At 34.8% G+C, this 23638-nt stretch overlaps 1 protein-coding gene across 1 annotated transcript in view; it reads left to right on the top strand.

Moving 5' to 3' along the window:
- Positions 1-22465, top strand: part of LOC138710402 (uncharacterized) — a 270727-nt gene extending 248262 nt beyond the window's left edge. Inside the window, exons 2-4 of the mRNA XM_069841287.1 lie at positions 4280-4516; positions 15810-16069; positions 18123-22465. Of these exons, the coding sequence (XP_069697388.1) occupies positions 4280-4516; positions 15810-16069; positions 18123-18468 (843 nt within the window). The 3' untranslated portion in view covers positions 18469-22465. The remainder of the gene's footprint in view (positions 1-4279; positions 4517-15809; positions 16070-18122) is intronic.
- The last annotated feature ends 1173 nt before the right edge of the window (positions 22466-23638 follow it).

The raw sequence follows: 23638 nt of genomic DNA, 5'->3' as shown, positions 1-23638 counted from the left end.
ATGTATTTCTTGTGTTCTTGTGTTTGTGTTGTGTTTTGCGTGTTTTTGTGTTTGTTAAGTTATAGTTTTCTTTTGAAACTCGTGGAATACATTTTATTTAAAGTTGTACAGTACGGCAACTCGAACAGTAGACCAAACTGGAAGTGTAAAGGCTTGTAATGACACTCTCTCTCGAAAAAAGTACGTACTAATATAACGTATAGTAGTACTCCATATGTTTTTGTAGCAAAAAAAAAAAAAAAAAAAAAAGAGTGAGCGAAAGACAATCTGATAATCCGTCAATCGGTTAATAGGGTGACGGATAATCGCGGTTCTACTGGTATCGTTTTTATTGTTTATCAAATAAGTGTAATCTCTAGAAATTATATCAGCCTAAAAAAATATAAGACAACCCCACACACATAGGCTGGCTACTGAAACGTAAGTTCTGAGAACATCAGAGAGGATCTGCGCGGATGAGATTTCAGTCGGAGTCACGATGAGGGAGAGAGTAAGAAAATAGGAAGAGATGAAACAGAGGAGGTAACACAGCAATACCAGAAATATATAACGCACTCTTAAAATAATAATGTCATAACTACCAAAAGTTAGTTTTGAGTAGATGCAAGATAAACATTTCAAAGTTGGTATGAAAACTCATGATTACCAAGTGTCAGTATGAGTCCTGCAGACTTTACTCTTGAACTTACAAGCAAACATTCTCATAGAGGCAGATAAAAAAGTTTTTCTTTTTTTCCACCATATTAATAATGTCAAAACAAGTGCTCATACAAATGTTGGCCACTCGAGCGCAATTACGAGGGCTTCCCAGAAAATAAGTTTCCCTGGTGCCATTTACAGAAAGAAAACACAGGAAATATTTATTGGAACAGATACAGAGCAATTGTTGAGATATTTTTCAACATATTCCCCACCTGAATTGAGACATTTCTGATACCTATAGATACATGCAGACGGCTGTCACTCGCTGGTTCCTTCTACGACACAGGGATACAAAAGTTAAGACAAATGTCTCATTTGCGGTGGAGAATATGTTGAAAAATAGTTAAAAAATATCTGTATCTGTTCCAATAAATATTTCCATGAAATTATGTTTTCTTTCTGTAAACGGCGCCAGGGAAACTGACCTTCTTGGGAGCTCACGTAATTGCTCTCGAGTGGCCAAAATTTGTATAAGCTTACTTACTTACGAATGGCTTTTAAGGAACCCGTAGTTTCATTGCCGCCCTCACATAAGCCCGCCATCGGTCCCTATCCTGTGCTAGTTCGATTAATTAAAATGTGTCTCAGTGAAACGTACAGCAGAGTCCGCATAGACTAGTTTCTATCTGATGATTTTCCAATGGACTACGGGCTAAAGCAAGGAGATGCACTATCATCTTTACTTTTTAACTTTGCTCTAGAATATGCCATTAGGAAAGTTCAGGATAACAGACAGGGTTTGGAATTGAACGGGTTACTTCAGCTTCTTGTCTATGCGGATGACGTGAATATGTAAGGAGAAAATCCACAAACTATTAGAGAAAACACGGAAATTTTACTTGAAGCAAGTAAAGCGATAGGTTTGGAAATAAATCCCAAAAAGACAAAGTATATGATTATGTCTCGTGACCAGAATATTGTACGAAATGGAAATATAAAAATTGGAGATTTATCCTTCGAAGAGGTGGAAAAATTCAAATATCTTGGAGCAACAGTAACAAATATAAATGACACTCGGGAGGAAATTAAACGCAGAATAAATATGGGAAATGCGTGTTATTATTCGGTTGAGAAGCTTTTGTCATCTACTCTGCTGTCAAAAAATCTGAAAAATAGAATTTATAAAACAGTTATTTTACCGGTTGTTCTGTATAGTTGTGAAACTTGGACTCTTATTTTGAGAGAGGAACAGAGATTAAGGTGTTTGAGAATAAGGTTCTTAGGAAAATGTTTGGGGCTAAGAGGGATGAAGTTACAGGAGAATTTGTATAAGCACTCGTTTTTATATTATTAATATGATGGTAAAAAAGAATTAGCATTCTTATTTGTCCCCATGAGAATGTTTGCTTGTTGAAGATACGACAGTTCCACTGTTTGATAGAGAATTAAATAAACATTACAAAACTGTCTGTAACTCAAAATTCAATTTTTGGGAATTACGACAGTATTAATCTAGAGGTCCAATAAAACAATGTCTTACGAATGACAAGGCAATTTCTCTTACATGAAGCAACGACTAAAAAAAGGTTTCGAACTCTCATGGACTGCTCAATTTATAGCGTCGAAACACGCCTACTAGGCCTAAACTGTATACGAAAGAATTGGTTTAGCAGTGATACCGTACTTTATAAACCATAGGAATTGTAATATTGCGTTCTATCAATTGCGTGAATTTTAAAATAATTCTTTTAAGAGAAAATTGAACTATCTAAGCGCAGCTGGGAAATTATTCAGGTCTGATTTAATTGATATTATCGATTATCCTGATCTCAAATTGTTTCATGTGAATGATAGGAAGGTCAGTGTGTATTGTACTTATTTTGAAGTATATATCATGGTGATTTCTATAATTACCTGACACATTTGAAAACTACGATCGGATATTAGTATCGTACTGTTCACATTTTGTTGCATGTATTGCGTGACGATAATTACTTTTCTCCAATCTCCGTTTCCAAATTGTATTCAGCAGGTTTCAAAGCGTTCATGAAATACTTCTAAGGCAGGCCTGCAGAACCCGTAAGTAGGGAAAATATGACGTTAGCCTCACTCCACTTATATTAAGGATGATCGACTTTCGCGTAGATTTGTTTACATTCTCTGCCCGTGCAAAGGTCCATCAATGGTGGCATGTAATTTTCAAAAAGGATTGTAATAAATTAATTGTATTTATAATGCGTTATCTCGTTTCAAGATTTACAATTATGCTGGATTTCCTGTCGGTTGTTTCTTTGAGATTTCTTTGCACTTAAGCTGCTTTAGATTTTCGAAAACTTTCCTCCTATTATCAGCTATGGAAACATAAATTTATAGCATGTAAGTAATGAACCTTAAAAGTCACTATTAATTTCAATTCAAAATGAACACAACGGTTATGTCCTTAATTTAACAATATATAAATAAATAATCAATATACAGTTCGTAATAATGAACTTACCCGAAAGTTTGTGCATTCCATAATTCTTAATATGGGCTTTGTTGAAATATGGTTTAATATTGAAATGACGAGCAGAAATGAATTGGATGGGACACAGTAAATAAGCAGTTCTTTCGTCTTCAATAACAAAATAATCATATTCCTATTTCCTTTGGAAGTATTATTTATTAACGGATTTAGATTTTGCCATGTTCCAGTTCTCTTTAAATTGCAGTACCTGTATTGTGTACTTATATATATATATATATATATATATATATATATATATATATATATATATATATATATATTATTTATTTATTTATTTATTTATTTATTTATTTATTTATTTATTATTTATATATTTATTTATTTGGCTGAAGTTACAATGTTGAATGATTAGCATTGACATCCGGTCATATAGCTATCACTCACTTATCAACGTACAATTTATTTATCGTCCTATTACTAGTAAAACCAGTTAAGACCAGTAATGCAAGTTTTGTAAAAACAAGAATTAAAACTTTATTAATGCACGAAAAATCATAATAAATTCTTCAAATTAAGTAATTGGTTTGTTGCTTGCATGCAACATTTCGGACATATTTCATTTTAGTAGAATACAGAGCACGGAAAGACAAGTCGGGGACTGTACTTAACTTATTTTACACAAAAAGTGGATTTAATCGGCTTTACTAGTAATAGGACGATATATACGTAAGTAGACCTTCTTACATTATGTGCACACCTACTTTTTAAAAATTTATTTTACATGTCTTTTAATTTATTTATTTCCCTCATTCATTTTTCTCTTACTTTCTAAAGGTATGTTTCTAAGGATTTTATTATCTGTTCATATGTAATTCTTGATAGCGTATTGTATACCTGCCGCAGCGAAAATGAATGTTGATGCAGCCGACCGTAACTAGAACGCCATAACCGCAATGGTAGAAAAGGTGGGTTGGGTAAGAAGGGGTAAAGGCAGTCGCTCTGAGGAGCTACAGTTCTGCAGGTCTGATCTAGGCCTAAAACAATATGAGGCTTGTATGAATATTTACGGGCGATTTTGTTAGTTTAATACAAGTACCAATTTTTGACGTAAAAGTAATAAAGTTATATATTGATGTGAAATGTATCTGATGTTAATATTCTGATTGGCAGGTTAAATTGGTAACACTAGCACTGGCAGTGTTTGTGTTTTCATCGGAAGGGAGGTTCTTCTACGATGGCTTACCACCGTTGCTGCTGTCGGAATACCCGTATGCTGTGGATGACGCGGTGGCCACCGTGCCGCTGGTGCTCATGGCGCAGGACAGACTGCAGCTGGTGCCTGTGCACGACGTGCAGATCGCCGGCTTCTCCCTCACACAGCCTCTTGTTACCCTGCAAGCCCCTGACGTAAGTACATCGCTCAGCCTTACAATGCTGTATCATCTCAACATTGGTCCACTACACCGTATCATTCTCTCCACTTGTGAATAGGCACATCTTCCGCCATTTATAGTATTTTAGTAGTAGTAGTATTTATTTATTTAACCTGGTAGAGATAAGGCCGTCAGGCCTTCTCTGCCCCTCTACCAGGGGATTACAACTATAATATGAACAATAAAATTACAATTAATATTAAATTTACAATTACAATTACAATAAAAATTAAAGTACGACAAGATTACCTGATTAATGAAAGCTAGACATTTTATCATAGAAGTTAAAAACAAAGAATATTTTTGTATTTACTGGATTACAAATTAAACCTACAATAACAAAAATCTGTAGGTCTAGTGATGAAATTACCGGATATTGAAATATTTTGTGATAGATTAAGAGAACTATTTACAAGAAACCATGTCTGAACGAGTCTCAATTACTGACCAACTGCCTATTAAGTTTGCGTTTGAATTCAATTTCATTTCGACAGTCCCTGCACGTAACGAATTCCAGAGTCTTGGCAGGGCTATTGTGAAAGAGGATGAGTATGAGGAGGTGCGATGGGATGATATTTTTAGTATTGTTTCATGGCGAGAGCGTGTGTTCAGATTGTGGTGGGAAGAAAGGTAAGTGAAGCGAGACGACAGGTACGAAGGAATAGAAGAGTTCAAGATTTCGAAGAGAAGGAGAAGTGAATGTAAATTTCTTTTCTTATCTAGTTTAAGCCAACCTATTGTTTCCAGGGATGGGGTAATATGATCATATTTACGAAAATTGCTTACAAAACGTACACACAAATTATGAGCACGTTGAAGTTTCGTTTTGTTGTCGCTGGAAAGGTCAGTCAGTAAAATGTCAGCATAGTCAAAATAGGGAAATACAAGCGTCTGCACGAGGGACTTTTTTAAGCAAGAGGGAAGATGAACATTTATAATAGAATGTACTTTTCTGCAGGTTTCTGTGATTTGCATGTCCCAGTTGAGATTATTATCCATGTGAATGCCAAGATTTTTTACCGAAGAACTGAAAGGGATATGCACTGTACTTACTTTAACGGGGGAAATGTCGAGGTGCTTTACAGCGTCGGTTTGCCGTTTGTTTCCTAATATAATTGCTTGTGTCTTTCCAGGATTGATATTAAGATGGAATTTCTTTGTCCATGTCACAATCGAGTCAATGTCTTCGTTCAATTTATCTATAGCGTCATTTATTCGGTCTAAGCGGGAAGAGATGTAGCATTGAAGGTCGTCAGCATACAAGTGATAGTTACAATGTCTTACAAGAGATGTAATATCATTGACATATCTTGTGAACAACAATGGTCCGAGTACCGAACACTGTGGTATACCTGATGTTATGTTAAGCCAGGAAGAGCTTCGATTCCCGAATACAACACATTGTTGTCTTTTCCGTAAGTAGGATTCGAACCAACTCACAGCAGTCTCTGACAAATGCAGATTTCTCAATTTAAGGGTGAGCAGGTCAAAATTTACAGAGTTGAAAGCTTTGCTAAGGTCAAGAAGTGTTAGTATTGTTACTTTATTAGAGTCGATTGCTTCACGAATGTCTTCGGTCACTTTAAGTAGAGCAGTGCTTGTGTTGTGTTCAGCTCTGAAACCTGACATACTTGTCGAATAGTTTGTGTTCGTTCATGTAGTTAGTAATTTGTCTGTGTACGATTCTTTCCAGTGCTTTTGATATGGCTGGCAGGATACTGATTGGTCTATAGTCGTTCGGGTCGGTGGGAACTTTGACTTTTGGAAGAGGATCTTGTGATGGTTCTTTTTATTTTTTTTAGTTGGTTATTTAACGACGCTGTATCAACTACGAGGTTATTTATCGTCGCTGAGATTGGTGATAGCGAGATGGTATTTGGCGAGATGAGGCCAAGGATTTGCCATAGATTACCTGGCATGTACCTTACGGTTGGGGAAAACCTCGGAAAAAACCCAACCAGATAATCAGCTCAAGCGGAGATCGAACCCGGGCCCGAGCGCAACTTCAGACCGGCAGGCAAGCGCCTTAACCGACTGAGCCAAGCCGGTGGCTCTTGTGATGGTTGTGGTGAGTTTTTAAATTTCATCATCGATCTATTTCATCTCACTGACTCAGAATAAATGAATAAAATTACGTCTGCAACTTAAAAGGGCCGTTAAGTAAAAATTATGTATTTATTTGGCTGCAGTACCTACATCGCTCTCTCTCTCTATATATATATATATATATATATACTGTCCATCAATATAACTTAACAATATCTATAAACAAAACTGAAATATTAGCTTTAAACGGATCAAATACCATAAAAGCCAAAATCATCATAGAAGGAAAACCCGTTGGAAAAAGTCAATTGCTTTAATTTGGTTGCAATATCTCTTATTTTAAAAATGAAGACATTTTAAATAAAATTAATAAATTTAACTAGTACTGTTTGTGGTACTATAAAGAGATCTCTAAAAAATACGAGAAGAGAAACTAAATTAAAGTTTTATAAAGCAATGACAGTTTCTATAGGCCTACTATTATATGGTTGTGACTAAAAAAGTAGAACAAATAATTGAAACAGCTGAAATGAAATTTTTAAGAAATATTTCTGGATATAACCTACTAGATAAAAAAAGAAGTGAAGATATTCGAAATGAATTGAATATCTTTAAGTTAACAGACAAAATAAAACAATATAGAAACAACTGGGAGGAATATGTCGACAGAATGAATGATTCCCGCATTCCAAAATTAGTTTTAAATTATAAACCGTCAGGTATAAGAAATATTGGCAGACCAAAAAAAAATGGATACAACTTTTTGATTAAAACCTATGAGACCGGAACGAGCCTTAATGGCTTAAACCGTGAAACGTAGATGATGATGATGATGATGATGATGATGATGGACCTACATCGCGATTTGCAGAAAACAGGCCCAGGAAGTTTGCATCATCGAATATTTCTTAGGCAACTGAAATGTAATTTCTATGACAGAGTTGTCAGAATGGCCTAAGACGCATTTGTGACTCAGGGCGCTGCTATTCATCCAAGAGACCCGCGTTCGATCCCCCTCCAGGTTGTGATGGAATTTGTAGTGGACGAATCAAACGTTGTAGAAGATTTTCTCGAGTTACTCCCGTTTCCTTCTTTCATTCCACCAACAATCTCCAGCTCACCCTCATGTCATCTATATGTAACAGTTTAAAATGGGCTGGGGCGAAGTGCAATAGTTATATCGATGCCCACGAATTTCCAATGCTAATACAGGACGAATGGGACTCTGAGCTCTGGGGTTTATGACGAAGTCGTAGGCCACCGGCTTGGCTCAGTAGGTTAAGCCGTTTGCCTGCGGTCTGAAGTTGCGCTCGTGCGCGGGTTCGATCCCCGCTTGGGCTGATTACCTGGTTGGGTTCTTTCCGAGGTTTTCCCTAACCGTAAGGTGAATGCCAGGTAATCTATGGCGAATCCTCGGCCTCATCTCGCTAAATACCATCTCGCTATCACCAATCCCATCGACACTAAATAACCTAGTAGTTGATACAGCGTCGTTAAATAACCAACTAAAAATAAAAAAACGAAGTCGTCTGAGGGTGGGCTCTGTTTATGAGGCGGGATAACATATCTGTCAGCATCGTATTCACGAATGTCACCCGGATCATCTGTCAGACTGGAATAATCATCGCATGTAGCGCGCAAAATGGGCCAATATAAGTTAAGCCTAAATGCAGCTCTCCATTCCAAGTCCGACTCTAACACAATGGGTATAGGCTAATCTGAAATGTGATATTTTGACGGTTTCTAATTACGTCATATCCTAGTATCGACGTCAAGAACTCATGTTAAGTTCTGTCTTCCCGTCTCCGTATACTTCAGTGACATTTACGATATACTGGGTGTTCAGTTCAAAGTGTGTCATGGCTCGCTGTATGCCGTCATGTGGCTAGCCGATGAGCCTAGAGAATTCAATCTTCCTACACTTCCGCAGAGGTGTATAACCTATGAGGCAGAGAAGTTGCCTAGCAAGTACGGCGTTCATTCTGAAGAGTACGTACCGATACGTACGGTAACGCCGGTAGTGGCAGGAATGTGAACCGTTTGGAAATACGTACTGTCGGGATATGGGGAGAGGGTTAAGATGGTTACTTACGTATTTGTTGACATTAACTTCGACGGTCAACATGGACACGGAGCATTTGATTTGTGTTGTGGAATGTTACCGTACGTAACCGATGATAACAAATACCCTGCGTACGACTTGCCGGCGCAAAACACAGTTCGAAAGAGGTTATGGTAGCACACAGACCGTACAGACCGCCATCTGTTGCTACGACGTTCAAGTTATACCGTACACGTTCTCAAGTTCAGATTGAAGAACGCCTTAAATAATAGGCAACTTCTCTAACATATAAGCTGAAACTCGCTTCAAATCGGTGACCCAACAACAGTGACGTCATGACACACTTTGAAATGAACATCCAGTATACTGTAGACACAATTGCATTGAATTTTAGTGATCGAACTGCAAAGGAATTAACATAGATGTGCAGTGACCAAGACTTACAGTATTCAACGTACTTCTTTCATCATTTTTTGTTTCTTTCTTTCTTACTTACTTTCTGTCTTCCTTCCTTCTTTCTTTTCTTTCTTTCTTTTTTCTTCCTTTTCTTTCCCTCATTAATGCTTTCTTTCTCTTTTAAGAAAACTAGGACGCACTAAAAGACATAAGAATAACCGATTTTATGTTAAAGTGTAACAGACCAATTTGGTGCAACTCCTGAACTCATTCTGCATTCTCCAATCTCCTTTCTTTTCTGCCTTCCCCTTCGTCTCCGCTATAATCCAAATATCTCAATGCTGTCTGCCATCTATTTTCTTCCTTCCCGAACTTTTATCCTGTTCACCATTCTTTCCGGTACATCTTTTACTAGGCAGTTTCTTCTTAACCAGTGACCCAGTCAATTTTTCTTTCTCTTCCTTATCAATTTTTGTATAATAATAATAATAATAATAATAATAATAATAATAATAATAATAATAACAACAATAACAATAATTGCCACCGGCGTAGCTCAGTCGACTGAGGCGCTTGCCTGCCGATCCGGAGTTGCGCTCGGGCGTGGGTTCGATTCCCGCTTGGGCTGATTGCCTGGTTGGGTTTTTCGGAAGTTTTTTCCAACGATAAGGCACATGTCAGGTAATTCATGGCAAATACTTGGCCACATCTCGCCGAATACCATTTTGATTAATTAAAATGTGTATCAGTGAAACGTATAGCAGAGTCCGTCCTAGGTAAGTTTCCGTCAGATGCGTTTCCAATTCACTGCGGGCTAAAGCAAGGAGATGCACAATCACCTTTACTTTTTAACTTTGCTCTACAGTATGCCATTAGGAAAGTTCAGGATAACAGACAGGGTTTGGAATTGAACGGGTTACATCAGCTTCTTGTCTATGCGGATGACGTGAATATATTAGGAGAAAATCCACAAACGATTAGAGAAAACAAGGGAATTTTACTGGAAGCTAGTAAAGAGATAGGTTTGGAAGTAAATCCCGAAAAGACAAAGTATATGATTATGTCTCGTGAACAGAATATTGTACGAAATGGAAATATAAAAATTGGAAATTTATCCTTTGAATACGCGGCAAAATTCAAATACCTGGGAGCAACAGTAACAAATATAAATGATACTCGGGAGGAAATTAAACGCAGAATAAATATGGGAAATGCGTGTTATTATTCGGTTGACAAGCCTTTATCATCCAGTCTGCTGTCAAAAAATCTGAAAGTTAGAATTTATAAAACAGTTATATTACCGGTTGTTTTTTATGGTTATGAAACTTGGACTCTCACTTTGAGAGAGGAACATAGGTTAAGGGTGTTTGAGAAATAAGGTGCTTAGGAAAAAATGTGGGGCTAAGAGGGATGAAGTTACAGGAGAATGGAGAAAGTTACACAACACAGAACTGCACGCATTGTATTCTTCACCTGACATAATTAGAAACATTAAATCCAGACGTTTGAGATGGGCAGGGCATGTAGCACGTATGGACGAATCCAGAAATGCATATAGAATGTTAGTTGGGAGGCCGGAGGGAAAAAGACCTTTGGGGAGGCCGAGACGTAGATGGGAAGATAATATTAAAATGGATTTGAGGGAGGTGGGATATGATGATAGAGACTGGATTAATCTTGCTCAGGATAGGGACCAATGGCGGGCTTATGTGAGGGCGGCAATGAACCTCCGGGTTCCTGGTGAGTAATAACATATTTTAATTTCCATGATTTATTTGACTCTCTAGTTTTCGGAGCCATATTTGTTTAAACGTGCACCCTCTTGTATCTCTGAACACAAAACATCTTGTACCATGGAACATGTTCCAAATTACACGATACTATCGGTTTTTGTTTTTCTTTTATTTTAAGGTCATGTCACGAAGTAAGTCTGGAATTAAAGAGGTCCCCAATTAATTCGAATGTCTTCAAGAAAGCTGTTATTGCTTCTCAGGAAATAAAATATCAATCAGAGAAGTCTGCTCTGGTTTATGATTGAAAATACATTTTAAATATGATTGACAGTATTTACAGCTATATTCCCACCTATAGTCCATGTGTTCCAACTTACAAGAGGTTATGTTCCAAGGTACATGATCTTGTTGAACACATTACATATCTCTTCATTTTATTTTTTCCATCCTTAATAGATCTGTAAAGCAGGAAAATACATACAGGAAGTTGTAAAGGAATCTTCAATAATTATTTCAAGCATTTTTTCATTTCCCAAAATTAAAAAAAATAAAATGTGAAAAGTGTTTAAAGGTACAACAGTCTCCCCTACACTAATTTGAAGTTGTTTGTGAAATAACATTATTCTTGAGTTCTAAGGGTAAAAGAATATTACAGATAAAGAAAGAACTATTCAGGAATATCATTTCTCTAATTAGCTTATATTCTGAAGTTCGAAATATGTTGTGAATTCCATAGTTGCTTCGTACAGATTTTTTTTTTTTTTTTTTTTTTTCAATTTTTAACTACAAAATTACATTTTCTTGCGCATTTATCACAATTGTTACAAATCACGCCACTCTTGTAAATTCTTTAAGACTGTACATTAGGATGCATAATTAAACTGTAAAGAATCAAGTTCCTGAAGTCGTATTTGTAACAATTTTTGTGATAAGTGCGTAAGAATTATATAATTTTTAGTTGGAAATTGAAAAACAAAATCTGTACAAAGCAATTAACAACACATTTTTAGCTTCAGAACACTAGCCAATTAAAGAAATGATACTTCTGAATTGTTAATTCTCTATTTGCAATATTTTTTACCCTTAAAACACTAACATCTTCAAATTAGTGTAACTCTGAAAATATTGAGATTAGGAAAAAAGTTTATATGACAGTTTTTGCTCACACTGTCTTCGGAGATAAGCTCCGTAAGAGACGGTAAATCCTCGTGAATCACCCTGTAGAATTGTATAAACTATTGTAATGGGATTCCAGTATGTATATCAAGTCTGCCACTAGATATATCGTGTGAGGAGAATCAGTTAGGTCAGCGGTCATCAAAACACTGCACGCTCGGGTAGCGTCTTTTACCCGCGGACAAGACACTGCCCTAGCGTGCAATCGTCGCTGCTGGCGGGTATGCTGTCTCTCTATCCCTTGTGCACGACGGAGCAGAGTTCCTTACCCTCCATGCACTCTACCCAATTTAGCGAGTGCTGACGACCACTGTGAGTTAGGTCTTAGTAATGCCAAGACGCCAAGAGGCTCCAATAGTAAGAGGAGTTCACTTCGGTCAATTAACTTACTATAATATGTGACATCACGATTAAACGGTTAATATAGACCTCATTGTAATTGGCTACTTAACAGTTATACCGGTGCTTGAAAGAGCCTATTACACTGGTCAACAAAATTAAACATATATTTTGTTAATAGATAAAGAACGGATAATTCTTATAGCATTTTTCGTGCTGATTTCAAATCTGTTTTCAAAAATTTTCTATCACCCAGGGTTTTTGAGTAATTATATGAAATGTAATTCAAACTTCTCTAGTATTGATATCTTGTAACATTTTACCTAAAATTTTATTTAATTGCCTAAAATGTGTGTGAAATAGATTTTTGGCTATAATACTTGGCTTGAGAAACATCTCTTCTGAGTATCCCAGCAGTAGTCTGCCAGAATATTTGGGCTCCATTTCTCCTGGTAGCGCCTTTCCATTTCAGAAAAATCCTGGTGGAAACGCTACCCACATTCGTCGCTCACTACCCAAAGGTTTTGAGGACAGAAAAAAATAGACTAGAATCTGAGAAGTTATTTTGAGAGACATATTACACCTCATTCTCTGGAATTTTCTGATCTGTTGTTCCTAGAAAGTAACAATCTACTGAATGATCCTTAGGTTCCCAGCATATCATTGGAACTGGAAAAGGAATATGCGGATCTTTTAGCTAATCAAATAATATAATTACATGGAGCACTTCAGAATTCAGGAGTCTAGTTCCTGTCCTCAACTATTTTGCAATAAAAATAACACTCGTGAGCTCTTTTAACTAGTGTAGTAAATTCGCCTGTGTGTTTTCAAAGTTAACTAACCACAAACGTAACAAAAATTGTTTATGTGATTTACGCAGTATTTCCAGGAATGCTTTACTTTATAAGATACTTTTACCACACTTAAAATTAGGACAAAGAAAACAAGTTATGAAACCTGTTTCATGAATGTAAGTTTCAGTTCAACTGAGAATTATTAATACTAACTCTCACAGTCTTATCTATACTAATAATAAATCTGTAGCCGAAATTTTTCTGGTAATTTTCGATTTTCCAAAAATAATTGGTCCTAACATATATAATTAACCACCCTGAAACCGAAAATCGCTTTTTTGACATTTTTGTTTGTATGCCTGTCTGTCTATCTGTCTGTCTGTATGTTTGTTACCTTTTCACGCGATAATGGCTGAACCGATTTATATGAAAATTGGAATATAAATTAAGTTCGTTGTAACTTAGATTTTAGGTTATATGGCATTCAAAATACTTTATTTAAAAGGGGGGTTATAAGGGGGCCTGAATTAAATAAATCGAAATATCTCGCTTATTATTGATTTTTGTGAAAAATGTTACATAACAAATGTTTCTTTAAACATGATTTCCGATACGTTTTATTCTTTACAAAATTTTGATAGGACTGATATTTAATGAGATAAATGAGTTTTAAAATTGAAATAACGCCATCTAAGACGGTGCAATAAAGTAACAAATGACTTCGTCTATAAGGGGCCTTAGACAACAACAATCGAAACAGGGGTCTTGGACATTAACAATCGAAAGCTATTAAACATAGCCTATAGAGAATGTTTCTGTGTTTGTATGAAGTAATATCAGATGCTAAATTAACCGATTTGTATAATTAATTAATTATTATTTCACCATTGGAAAGTGTAGTTTCTCTAGATGGACATAATGCTATAATGTTATTACAGTAACGTCTGAGTAAATCGAGGACAGGTAAGATTAAAATAGCTTCTTATGCACAGAAAATGTGATAGGCTATTTTGTACATTCGTTTTCTTTATTTCTTAAAATAATATTTATGTACACTCATTTTAATCTCAGAGAATTAACGAACAACAAGATTGTATTGATTTAGTATGCAGTAATAGTACGTTAGCTTAGCAATCCATTATTTTATAATTCAAATTTTAACTATGCTCAATTGAATCGTGTTAAAATACATAAAATGGTATATATGCAATAAATGCAATGCAAAAAAATGGGTAATGAGCGAAGCAGATTATCTTGCGCTGTTGTAAAAGTTGTTCCCTGGATCAAACGTCCTATTTTAATTATGTAATTACTTTATATTTATTTCTAACAGGTGCAGCGGAGCGCACGGGTACGGCTAGTGAGGAATAAAAGTCTTATTATGAACTAGCTGTACCCGTGCTCTCCACTGCGCCCGTTAGAAATAAATATAAAGTAATTACATAATTAAAATAGGACATTTGATCCAGGGAACATTCGTGTTTGATATAAGGATAAATCGTTTATTATGTTACTTAATTTAGATTGTATTTGCATAATTAAAATGCGATCATTTTGATCCAGAGACCACTCATTTGGTCATAAAAATTATTTTAGGAAATACAGGAAACGAATGTACAGAATAGCCTATCAAGTGTTCTGTGCATAAGAAGCTATTTTAATCTTACCTGTCCTCGATTCACTCAGAAGTTACTGTAATAACATTATAGCATTATGTCCATCTAGAGAAACTACACTTTCCAATGGTGAATTAATAATTAATTATCCGATATTACTTCATACAAACACAGAAACATAATCTGTAGGCTATCTTTCATAGCTTTCGATTGTTGCTGTCCAAGGCCCCTTATAGACGAAGTCATTTGTTTTTTTGATTCATTACATGGTCTTAGATGGCAGTTATTTTAATTTTAAAACTCATTTATCTCATTAAATATCAGTCCTATCAAAATTTTTCATGAATAAAACTTATCGGAAATTATTTTTGAAGAAACTTTTGTTATGCAACATTTTTCACAAAAATCAATAATAAGCGAGATATTTCGATTTATTTAATTCAGGCCCCCTTATAACCCCCCTTTTAAATAATGTATTTTGAATTCCATATAGCCTAAAATCTAAGTTACAACGAACTTAATTTATATTCCAATTTTCATCGAAATCCGTTCAGCCATTATCGCGTGAAAAGGTAACAAACATACAGACAGACAGACAGACATACAAACAAAAATTTCAAAAAAGTGATTTTCGGTTTCAGGGTGATTAATTATATATGTTAGGACCAATTATTTTTGGAAAATCGAAAATTACCAGAAAAATTTCGGCTACAGATTTATTATTAGTATAGATAATTCTGACTTCACAGGCAACAACGGTCCAAATTTATAGGTCAATTGTTAAAACAATAAAATGAAATATTTGAAATATTTCCTTTGGATTAGCATGTTATGGACTGTATATAGCAATAAAAATAAATCAATTTTTCTAAAATTAAAAAATTGCTGGGTGCTAGGAAAATTCTGGCTTCATTTTTGGAATCAGCAGATGAAATTTTATAAGAAACAGCAGAATTTTTTAACTTAACAAAATCACTGTTGACCAGTGTCATTAATACAGTAATAAATTACAATGATAAGAGGACGTTGTGGGATGGATAAGGGCAAACAAAAATGAAAACTTCAGAATTAATCAGGTTTAACTTGTGGTTGACACTTGTTTCAGGAACCTGAGGCCATGCCAGCCGTTCAAGTAGCGCTGCAACGTCCGCTCTGGGTGTCAGAGCCAGAGATCCCCATCACGTTTCCATCAGCCTTCACTGTTGTACACGATGGAATCTGCATGCCCATCCCTGTGGGAGCTGTGATCGCACCTGTACCCACAGGGACTTTCATCTCACACGCACATCCCATCGCTGTCTCTGTAGTGTATGCAGTGCCCACGGGTCCTCTACCGCCACAATACCCTCTGCCTGTCCCAACCAGGTAAGTTGCACTCAAATATTTTTTCTCTCAACCAATGACGTTATAGTTACTTACAACAGCCTTTCTTCGCTTCATTTTCTCCATATCTCCTCCATTTGGTATCATAGGGTAAATCGGTAGCGAAGCAGAGGCGGGAGAGATGCCGCATGTTCGAATTCTGATGATTCTGGTCACTTTCGGTAGATGACAGCACATTATGTTGTTCAGTCAGTTAAAGAAAGCATTGTGAATGGATGTGTTGAATATTTGTAATGTTTTACATGCGTTACAACTGATTTAATGTGGCAAGTTCCTTAACCCTTAAATCGCAAAGTAATAGGCTATATCGTCGTTGTTCCTGCAATAACTCCTATGTGAAAAATATAAAATCTTTCAGAAGAAAGGAAAAACACATTTATTCATCCTATGGCAGCCGTCCATAGGAGCCTGTGAATTCTTACATTTTCGAAACAAAGATACATAATTACATATATGAGATTTTATTATTTGTTGTATCACTATTTAAGTTATTTAATAGAGCAAAAATCTGATAAGGGATAATTTGTGTTTTAATTGTCTTACCATAAAAAGTATTGTTTACTCCTTCAAAAGTAAATATAGTATCATCTATCTGATCACTTCAGGCATCCAGAAGTAGTAGCCTAGTGTGTCTTTCTTAACATCCGGGAGAAATGCATCTCTTAACCATCTTCTCGCGGTTCCTTGTAAGGGTTGTGTGATATAAGGCATCTTCAGAGGGAGTTAAATGTGAAGTAAAGACTGAAATCGCCACCGGCGTGGCTCAGTCGATTAAGGCGCTTGCCTACCGGTCTGAAGTTGCTCTTGGGCGCGGGTTCTATCCCCGCTTGGGCTGATTACCTGGTTGGCTTTTTTCCAAGGTTTTCCCCAACCATAAGGTGAATGCCAGGTAATCTATGGCGAATCCTCGGCCTCATCTCGCCAAATACCATCTCGCTATCACCAATCTCATCGACGCTAAATAACCTCGTAGTTGATATACTTACTTACTTATTTGCTTTTAAGGAACCCGGAGGTTCATTGCCGCCCTCACATAAGCCCGCCATTGATCCCTATCCTGAGTAAGATTAATCCAGTCTCTACCATCATATCCCACCTCCCTCAAATCCATTTTAATATTATCTTTCCATCTACGTCTCGGCCTCCCCAAAGGTCTTTTCCCCTCTGGCCTCCCAACTAACACTCTATATGCATTTCTGGATTCACCCATACGTGCTACATGCCCTGCCTATCTCAAACGTCTGGATTTAATGTTCCTAATTATGTCAGGTGAAGAATACAATGCGTGCAGCTCTGCGTTGTGTAACTTTCTCCATTCTCCTGTAACTTCATCCCTCTTAGCCCCACATATTTTCCTAAGAACCTTATTCTCAAACACCCTTAATCTCTGTTCCTCTCTCAAAGTGAGAGTCCAAGCTTCACAACCATATAGACCAACTGGTAATATAACTGTTTTATAAATTCTAACTTTCAGATTTTTTGACAGCAGACTAGATGACAAAAGCTTCTCAACCGAATAATAACAGGCATTTCCCATATTTATTCTGCGTTTAATTTCCTCCTGAGTGTCATTTATATTTGTTACTGTTGCTCCAAGATATTTGAATTTTTCCACCTCTTCCAAGGATAAATCTCCAATTTTTATATTTCTATTTCGTACAATATTCTGGTCACGAGACATAATCATATACTTTGTTTTTTCGGGATTTACTTCAACCCTATCGCTTTACTTGCTTCAAGTAGAATTTCCGTGTTTTCCCTAATCGTTTGTGGATTTTCTCCTAATGTATTCACGTCATCCGCATAGACAAGAAGCTGATGTAACCCGTGCAATATATATAGTTGATATAGCGTCATTAAATAACAAACTAAAAAAAAAGAGTGAAATCGGATGCAGTTTGTCAAATATAACTAGAGACGATATTTTAATCTTCCACATGTACTATATTGTGAACAGTAATTTATAAAAGTAAATTGAAGTGTCTTCTTAAATTATTTACCGTAACTTCACTGTAGAATACTGACATATTTTCAGGCTACCCAATGTTACGGATGTTGTGACAGTGACAACCCGCCCTCAGAAACCCCAGAGGCTTCCTGAAATCACGGTTACACCACGGCCAGAGAAGCCGCAGCTGATCACTGTGCTGGACTTCCCGTCCACAGTGCAGACGCCGCCAGTGCTGGTCTTCCAGCCGCCCACGGACGCAGCAGACTCCGAGCTGGAAAACCGCAACCCTCCCCTGGGAGTCGTTCCTGCAGGCATCGTGCAGTCGGCTGCACCCACCCCCAACCTGTCCGTGTTCGTCAACTCGAAGGAGTCTCCCGTGCTGCAGGAACTCCGCGAACAAGCAAATCGCTTCAAGGGATCGCGACCCTAACGTAGTCATCAACAAGAGCAATCCAGAGTTACCATTCTCCAAATAACAACAGTAATGCTCTACTTAGTTGTTAGTCTTCAACCACCTGTTAAATACTTCTTTGAAAATTATACCATTAAGTTTGTTACACAACAAAACTAGGAATTTGATTCTTAAGCAATTTTCAGAACAAAGAAGATGATTTTAAGGATTGTACTACATTTCGATTGTTGATTTATGATGTAAGTATAAATAGGAAAATCTTAAATTCACTACAATAATAGCAATTCCATGCAAGTTTACGACCTAGTGGTTTACTATATTGAAATAGAACTGCAACAACATAAAAATAATTGCGATTAATAATGAAATTACAATTATTGGAGTTTGTTCAAGAATATTGAAGTCATTATAGTAACTGTCTTCCTTTACAAACCGGCTCCCTATAGGCCTATTTCAGCTCAAAAGTCTTCTAAATCACTTTAATAATAAAATTATAGGATTTTAGTTACCGGTACTCATTCTTTCTTTCCGTTTATCTTTTTATGTTCTTTTCGTTCATTTATCACTTCAGTGTAAGGAGAAGAAGAAAAATGAGTAATAAATTGTCTTTGGTGTACTTAATCAGAGTAGATTAAAATAATTATGCTTTGAAGTTATATAAATAGGACACATTAGTCTACATTTGCATTAAATTAGAGGGTATTATGGAAAATAACAACCGAGAGTATAGTAGACTCCTAGATTTTATATCGACTTCAGCAAATTAAAAAGTATTACCACAGTCTATTAGACTGTAGTATTACCTCAATTCCAATGGATCAAATATTCAAATTTCTATAGGTACCGTAATTCTTCACACTCGCTTCCTCTAGTTTCACTTCTGTCACACAAAGAAGCATAATACCATATCTAAAATAGTAGGCGTAATGTTTGACATACCGTACCATTTCCTTACCTAAAATGTTGAAAGTAATAGAAATACGAGTACTTTATATCTGTATATTATTATTATATTATGATATTTTGAATAGTAGGCCTACTGCTGTGAAATTATATGCTGGAGGTTTATTGTAATTATAATATTCTGTAATTAATTTATTGTCCTTTTGAATGAGCTCCTTCAAATATATTTACGCTGAGTCATGAAAGCATGAAGCTCTACCTCCATGATACACATGCACCTTCATTGTGTGTAACAGGACACCTTTATCTTTATGTCCATGATTGCACTCTTAGTAAAAAGAATGGTATCACAATTATCAATTTAATTTTATAGAAATCTTAATTTTATTATTCCCTGTTGATTTCACTTCGTATGATATGCTGTAATTGTAAGTTGAATTTAAGAACAGAATTAATTTAGGAAACAATGATTGTACTTATGAGTGAAGAAGTGTAAGTCAGAAATAAGTGAAGGCCTATCCATTGTAAATGTAATAGTTGTGATAATATTACATTCCTTTATGACCACAAATGTATAAATGTTACCTTACCTCTAGAATGAATACATATAAAAATATGTGGTTACTGACTTCATATGGATAAGTTACTAGAAACTGCGTAATGTTGACTAGAAGATGCAGTTGAATTTGCAATTGAAAAGACACTTCTATCCATATCAACAAATCACTCACTCTCTTTTCTAATCTTCAACACCACAGACTATGCTTATGATGCATATTCAATACATTAATCTTATATAATTAATAGATACGTAATGTTACCAGAACTCGATTTAAAAATGTTGTACATGTATATACCCTAGTTGGTGAAATCATTGAACATACGATATTAAATGTCTAATTTTTCATAAGTTGTTTTCTCTCAGGCTTTTAAACTATTATTTATAAATCAATCAAAATTATATTCAAATAATGCCAACGATTAATTACTATTAATGAACACGAAAAGTTTTACATGGAATTTACATATTGACAATATTTTGATAAATGTAGATAGTAAGCGTACTGATGGTTTCTGTAACTTAAATTCGATTTATGCAGATACGATATTTTTAAAATATTTATCTGACTACAACAGTATTTCGATAAATTATGCATTATTAATTCAAACATTTTACATAAGACTGTTTAAAATCAGAATATTTTACTGTCTACTACATAGCCCACTATAATTTACAATTAGCCTACAAAATAAAAAAACAGTAACATATATTTTCACTTCATATGTATTGGATCCAAATCAAGAAATTACAAATATTAATTTGAATAAATATTTAAGGAAAAGTTCATTGACCAAATGAAGGGTTCAGAGCGATAGTGGGCCAAGCGCCATTTATTAAAAACGGAGAAAGCAAGCTTAAAGTTAAGCGAGTACCATAGTTTAATGAATATTGACATATCATTTAGTTTTAATGTGTATACTTTATATTACTTGCTATATGTTTCCATTGAATTATGGTAATAACTTCATTTTAAACCCTTGTTTTCTACGGTTTTAGTAAATAGCACTTGGCCCACTATGGTTCTGAATCCTTCAATTGTTTATTGTAATTCAAAAAAGAAACATACATTCTATATTGACATAATATAGGCCTAGAGCACTCTTTTTACTTCATAAATCATAACAAAGGTTAGATAATAAGCTTTAAAATTACCAAGTGTCACCTTTCACAATAAAATTAATAAATTAGCTAAACAAAAATAAACATTTGTTTGTAATAATATCAAAATATTTTATGAGACTTTCTTTCCACACCTAGTAAAACATATAGGACTACAAAGGAAACAAATTTACTTTCTGAAGTAAACAGAAGTATTATGGGTAGAGAACGAATAGGCCCAAATCATAAAGCATATAACACCTGAAGCAAATGTAATGCTGTTTTCAAAACTCGTAAAACTAAGAAAAATTCATTTGCAATTAAAGAAGATGTAATTTATTTCTTTTTATAATTTTAAATCTCTGTACATGTGTTTACGTTAACTTTAATTGTACTTCATTATTTTACTGAACCTGGTAGTGAATTTAATTAGTTTTCACATTCTAGAAACACTAGTTAGAAGGTAATACTAATTTGATTTGTAAAACTTTAGGCCTATCAATTTTCAGTTCTTTCACGAAAGTTTCTAAATACCATATGAAATATTTTCCATAAATTGCATAGATGAAGTCATGAATATTTACTGGTACCAGTATGTATTAATTTATTTGTGTTCATAATAATTGTAAATGCCGAAGAAAAGAAACTTAAAGAATTATTCAGTTCATTTGTATCATTCTGATAATTTTAGTCTTGTTTTTAAGGATCACCAAGCTGTATATTTTATTTCAATGAAACATAAACATGAAATTATCAAAGATGTACACATTTGTCTATACGCATTCCACTGTGCGGTATCTAAAAGGAAGGTGATCTGTTTAATAGTTGAGATAGTATATAGCTTCAAACAAAAATAGATACTGTATCATTCATTAAAATTTTACTTACTGTGTCTTTAATAAAAATAGGAACATTTCGAACTACGAATTATAGGCTAATAATTTTGCTACAATATGACCAAAATACCTATTTTTAATTTATAAGTATAGCTTGATACATGGCTCTAACATCACTTTTATGTTCTTTTGCTATAATTATGTTATCAGAAATAAGAAAATATGAAATTTTAGAGCTGTATATGGCATGTTCCATGTTCAGTGTTCGGTCATATTTCAATTCATGCACAAATTTTATATTGTATGTTACATATTTATGATTTAAAAAATCAGTAGGCATAAATATATATTGTTTTCAGTTAATCCCAACTTGAGGTCTATACATAAAGGTATAACCAACCGTTTAGTATTAAAGTGTGAGCTTGTATAAGTGAATAAATATGTTAATATGTTTATGAATTAATTACAATTTTATGGAAAAAATTATATATACATATAAACTGTGTAAGAGGTAAGGTGATTTGGACGCCTTACAACAGTGATATCCAAGTTACCATATATCACATGTTTTCTATAACCAACATATTTTAATAAAATCTTTAACCTTGTGATATTACTCTTCTTTTTATTTATAATGTTATTGATTAATCCTTGTCAAAATAAGCAATAGATACCTACTGTGCAGTTACACGGAAGACCTAGTGCTGTTGAAATTTATCACATCATTTACGAAAACTGGGGGAAAGGAACTAGTCATTATCTGCTGGCTTAGTTGCCTCATGACACTTTATTGATGTCACTTATGAGGTTCCACTCTTCAGATTGCTGACTAAACATAAGGATGAAGCATTCTTATATAGGCATGAAAAATAAAATTCCTCGAGTAAATCTTCTGCGGTAGGAACAGTTAGTTGTCTTTAATTTTTAATCATGGCCAGTAGAATATTCTTTGGATATTCATAATAGGCATTGCAATGGCTTCCAGGCTAAATTGTCCACTTCAAAATGACCAGAGGAAAAATGGCCACAATAAAAAATGTCCAAGGGAAAAACTCCAGTAAAAAGTGTCCACAACAAAATATCCAGTATAAAAATGTCCACAACAAAATGTCCAGTATAAAAAAGTCCGCATTAAAAAATTCCCAGATAAAAATTCATAATTGGAAAAAATCCATAATAATTTTTTTACAGAAGCAGTAACCAGAAGAAAGTAATATTGAGCCTCCAGCTAATAAAACATACCAAAGAAACCAACATCGGATAGAGGCAATTGTCAGGAGATATCATGAATACAAAGACAGGAATAATATAAAATGCTACCTTCGTGCAATATCTTATCACTTAAAAATGCATGGACAGCCAGAAGAGGAAGGTCAATGATCAAGAGATGGAATAAAAAATTCATTGCAAACTGGAGATTTCTGTGTGTTTATACATTAAAAATTATGATCTCATATATAGGACATTTTACATAAAACATTCATTGTAAATTGGAGATTTCTGTATGCTTATACACTAAAAATTATGATCTCATGAATAGGACATTTTACATTTTGTGGACATTTAACCAAGTGGACATTTAATTTTATGGACATAGTATCTATTTTGTGGACATTTAATTTTTATAGACATTTATGTAAGTGAACATTTTGCTAGTGCACATTTATGTTTGCGGATATATTGAAATGGACATCTTAACCTCCAACCTTCCAATGTATTACTTTATCAACAACATTCTTTAATTTCGAAGACAAAATATATGTGGAAATAGTAATCATTTTCCACAGAT

The sequence above is a fragment of the Periplaneta americana genome, chromosome 12 (assembly GCF_040183065.1).
Source record: "Periplaneta americana isolate PAMFEO1 chromosome 12, P.americana_PAMFEO1_priV1, whole genome shotgun sequence".
In the NCBI taxonomy this organism is placed as follows: domain Eukaryota; kingdom Metazoa; phylum Arthropoda; class Insecta; order Blattodea; family Blattidae; genus Periplaneta; species Periplaneta americana.
The sequence above is the reverse complement of the archived record's forward strand: the minus strand, read 5'-3'. Positions and strand labels throughout refer to the sequence as shown.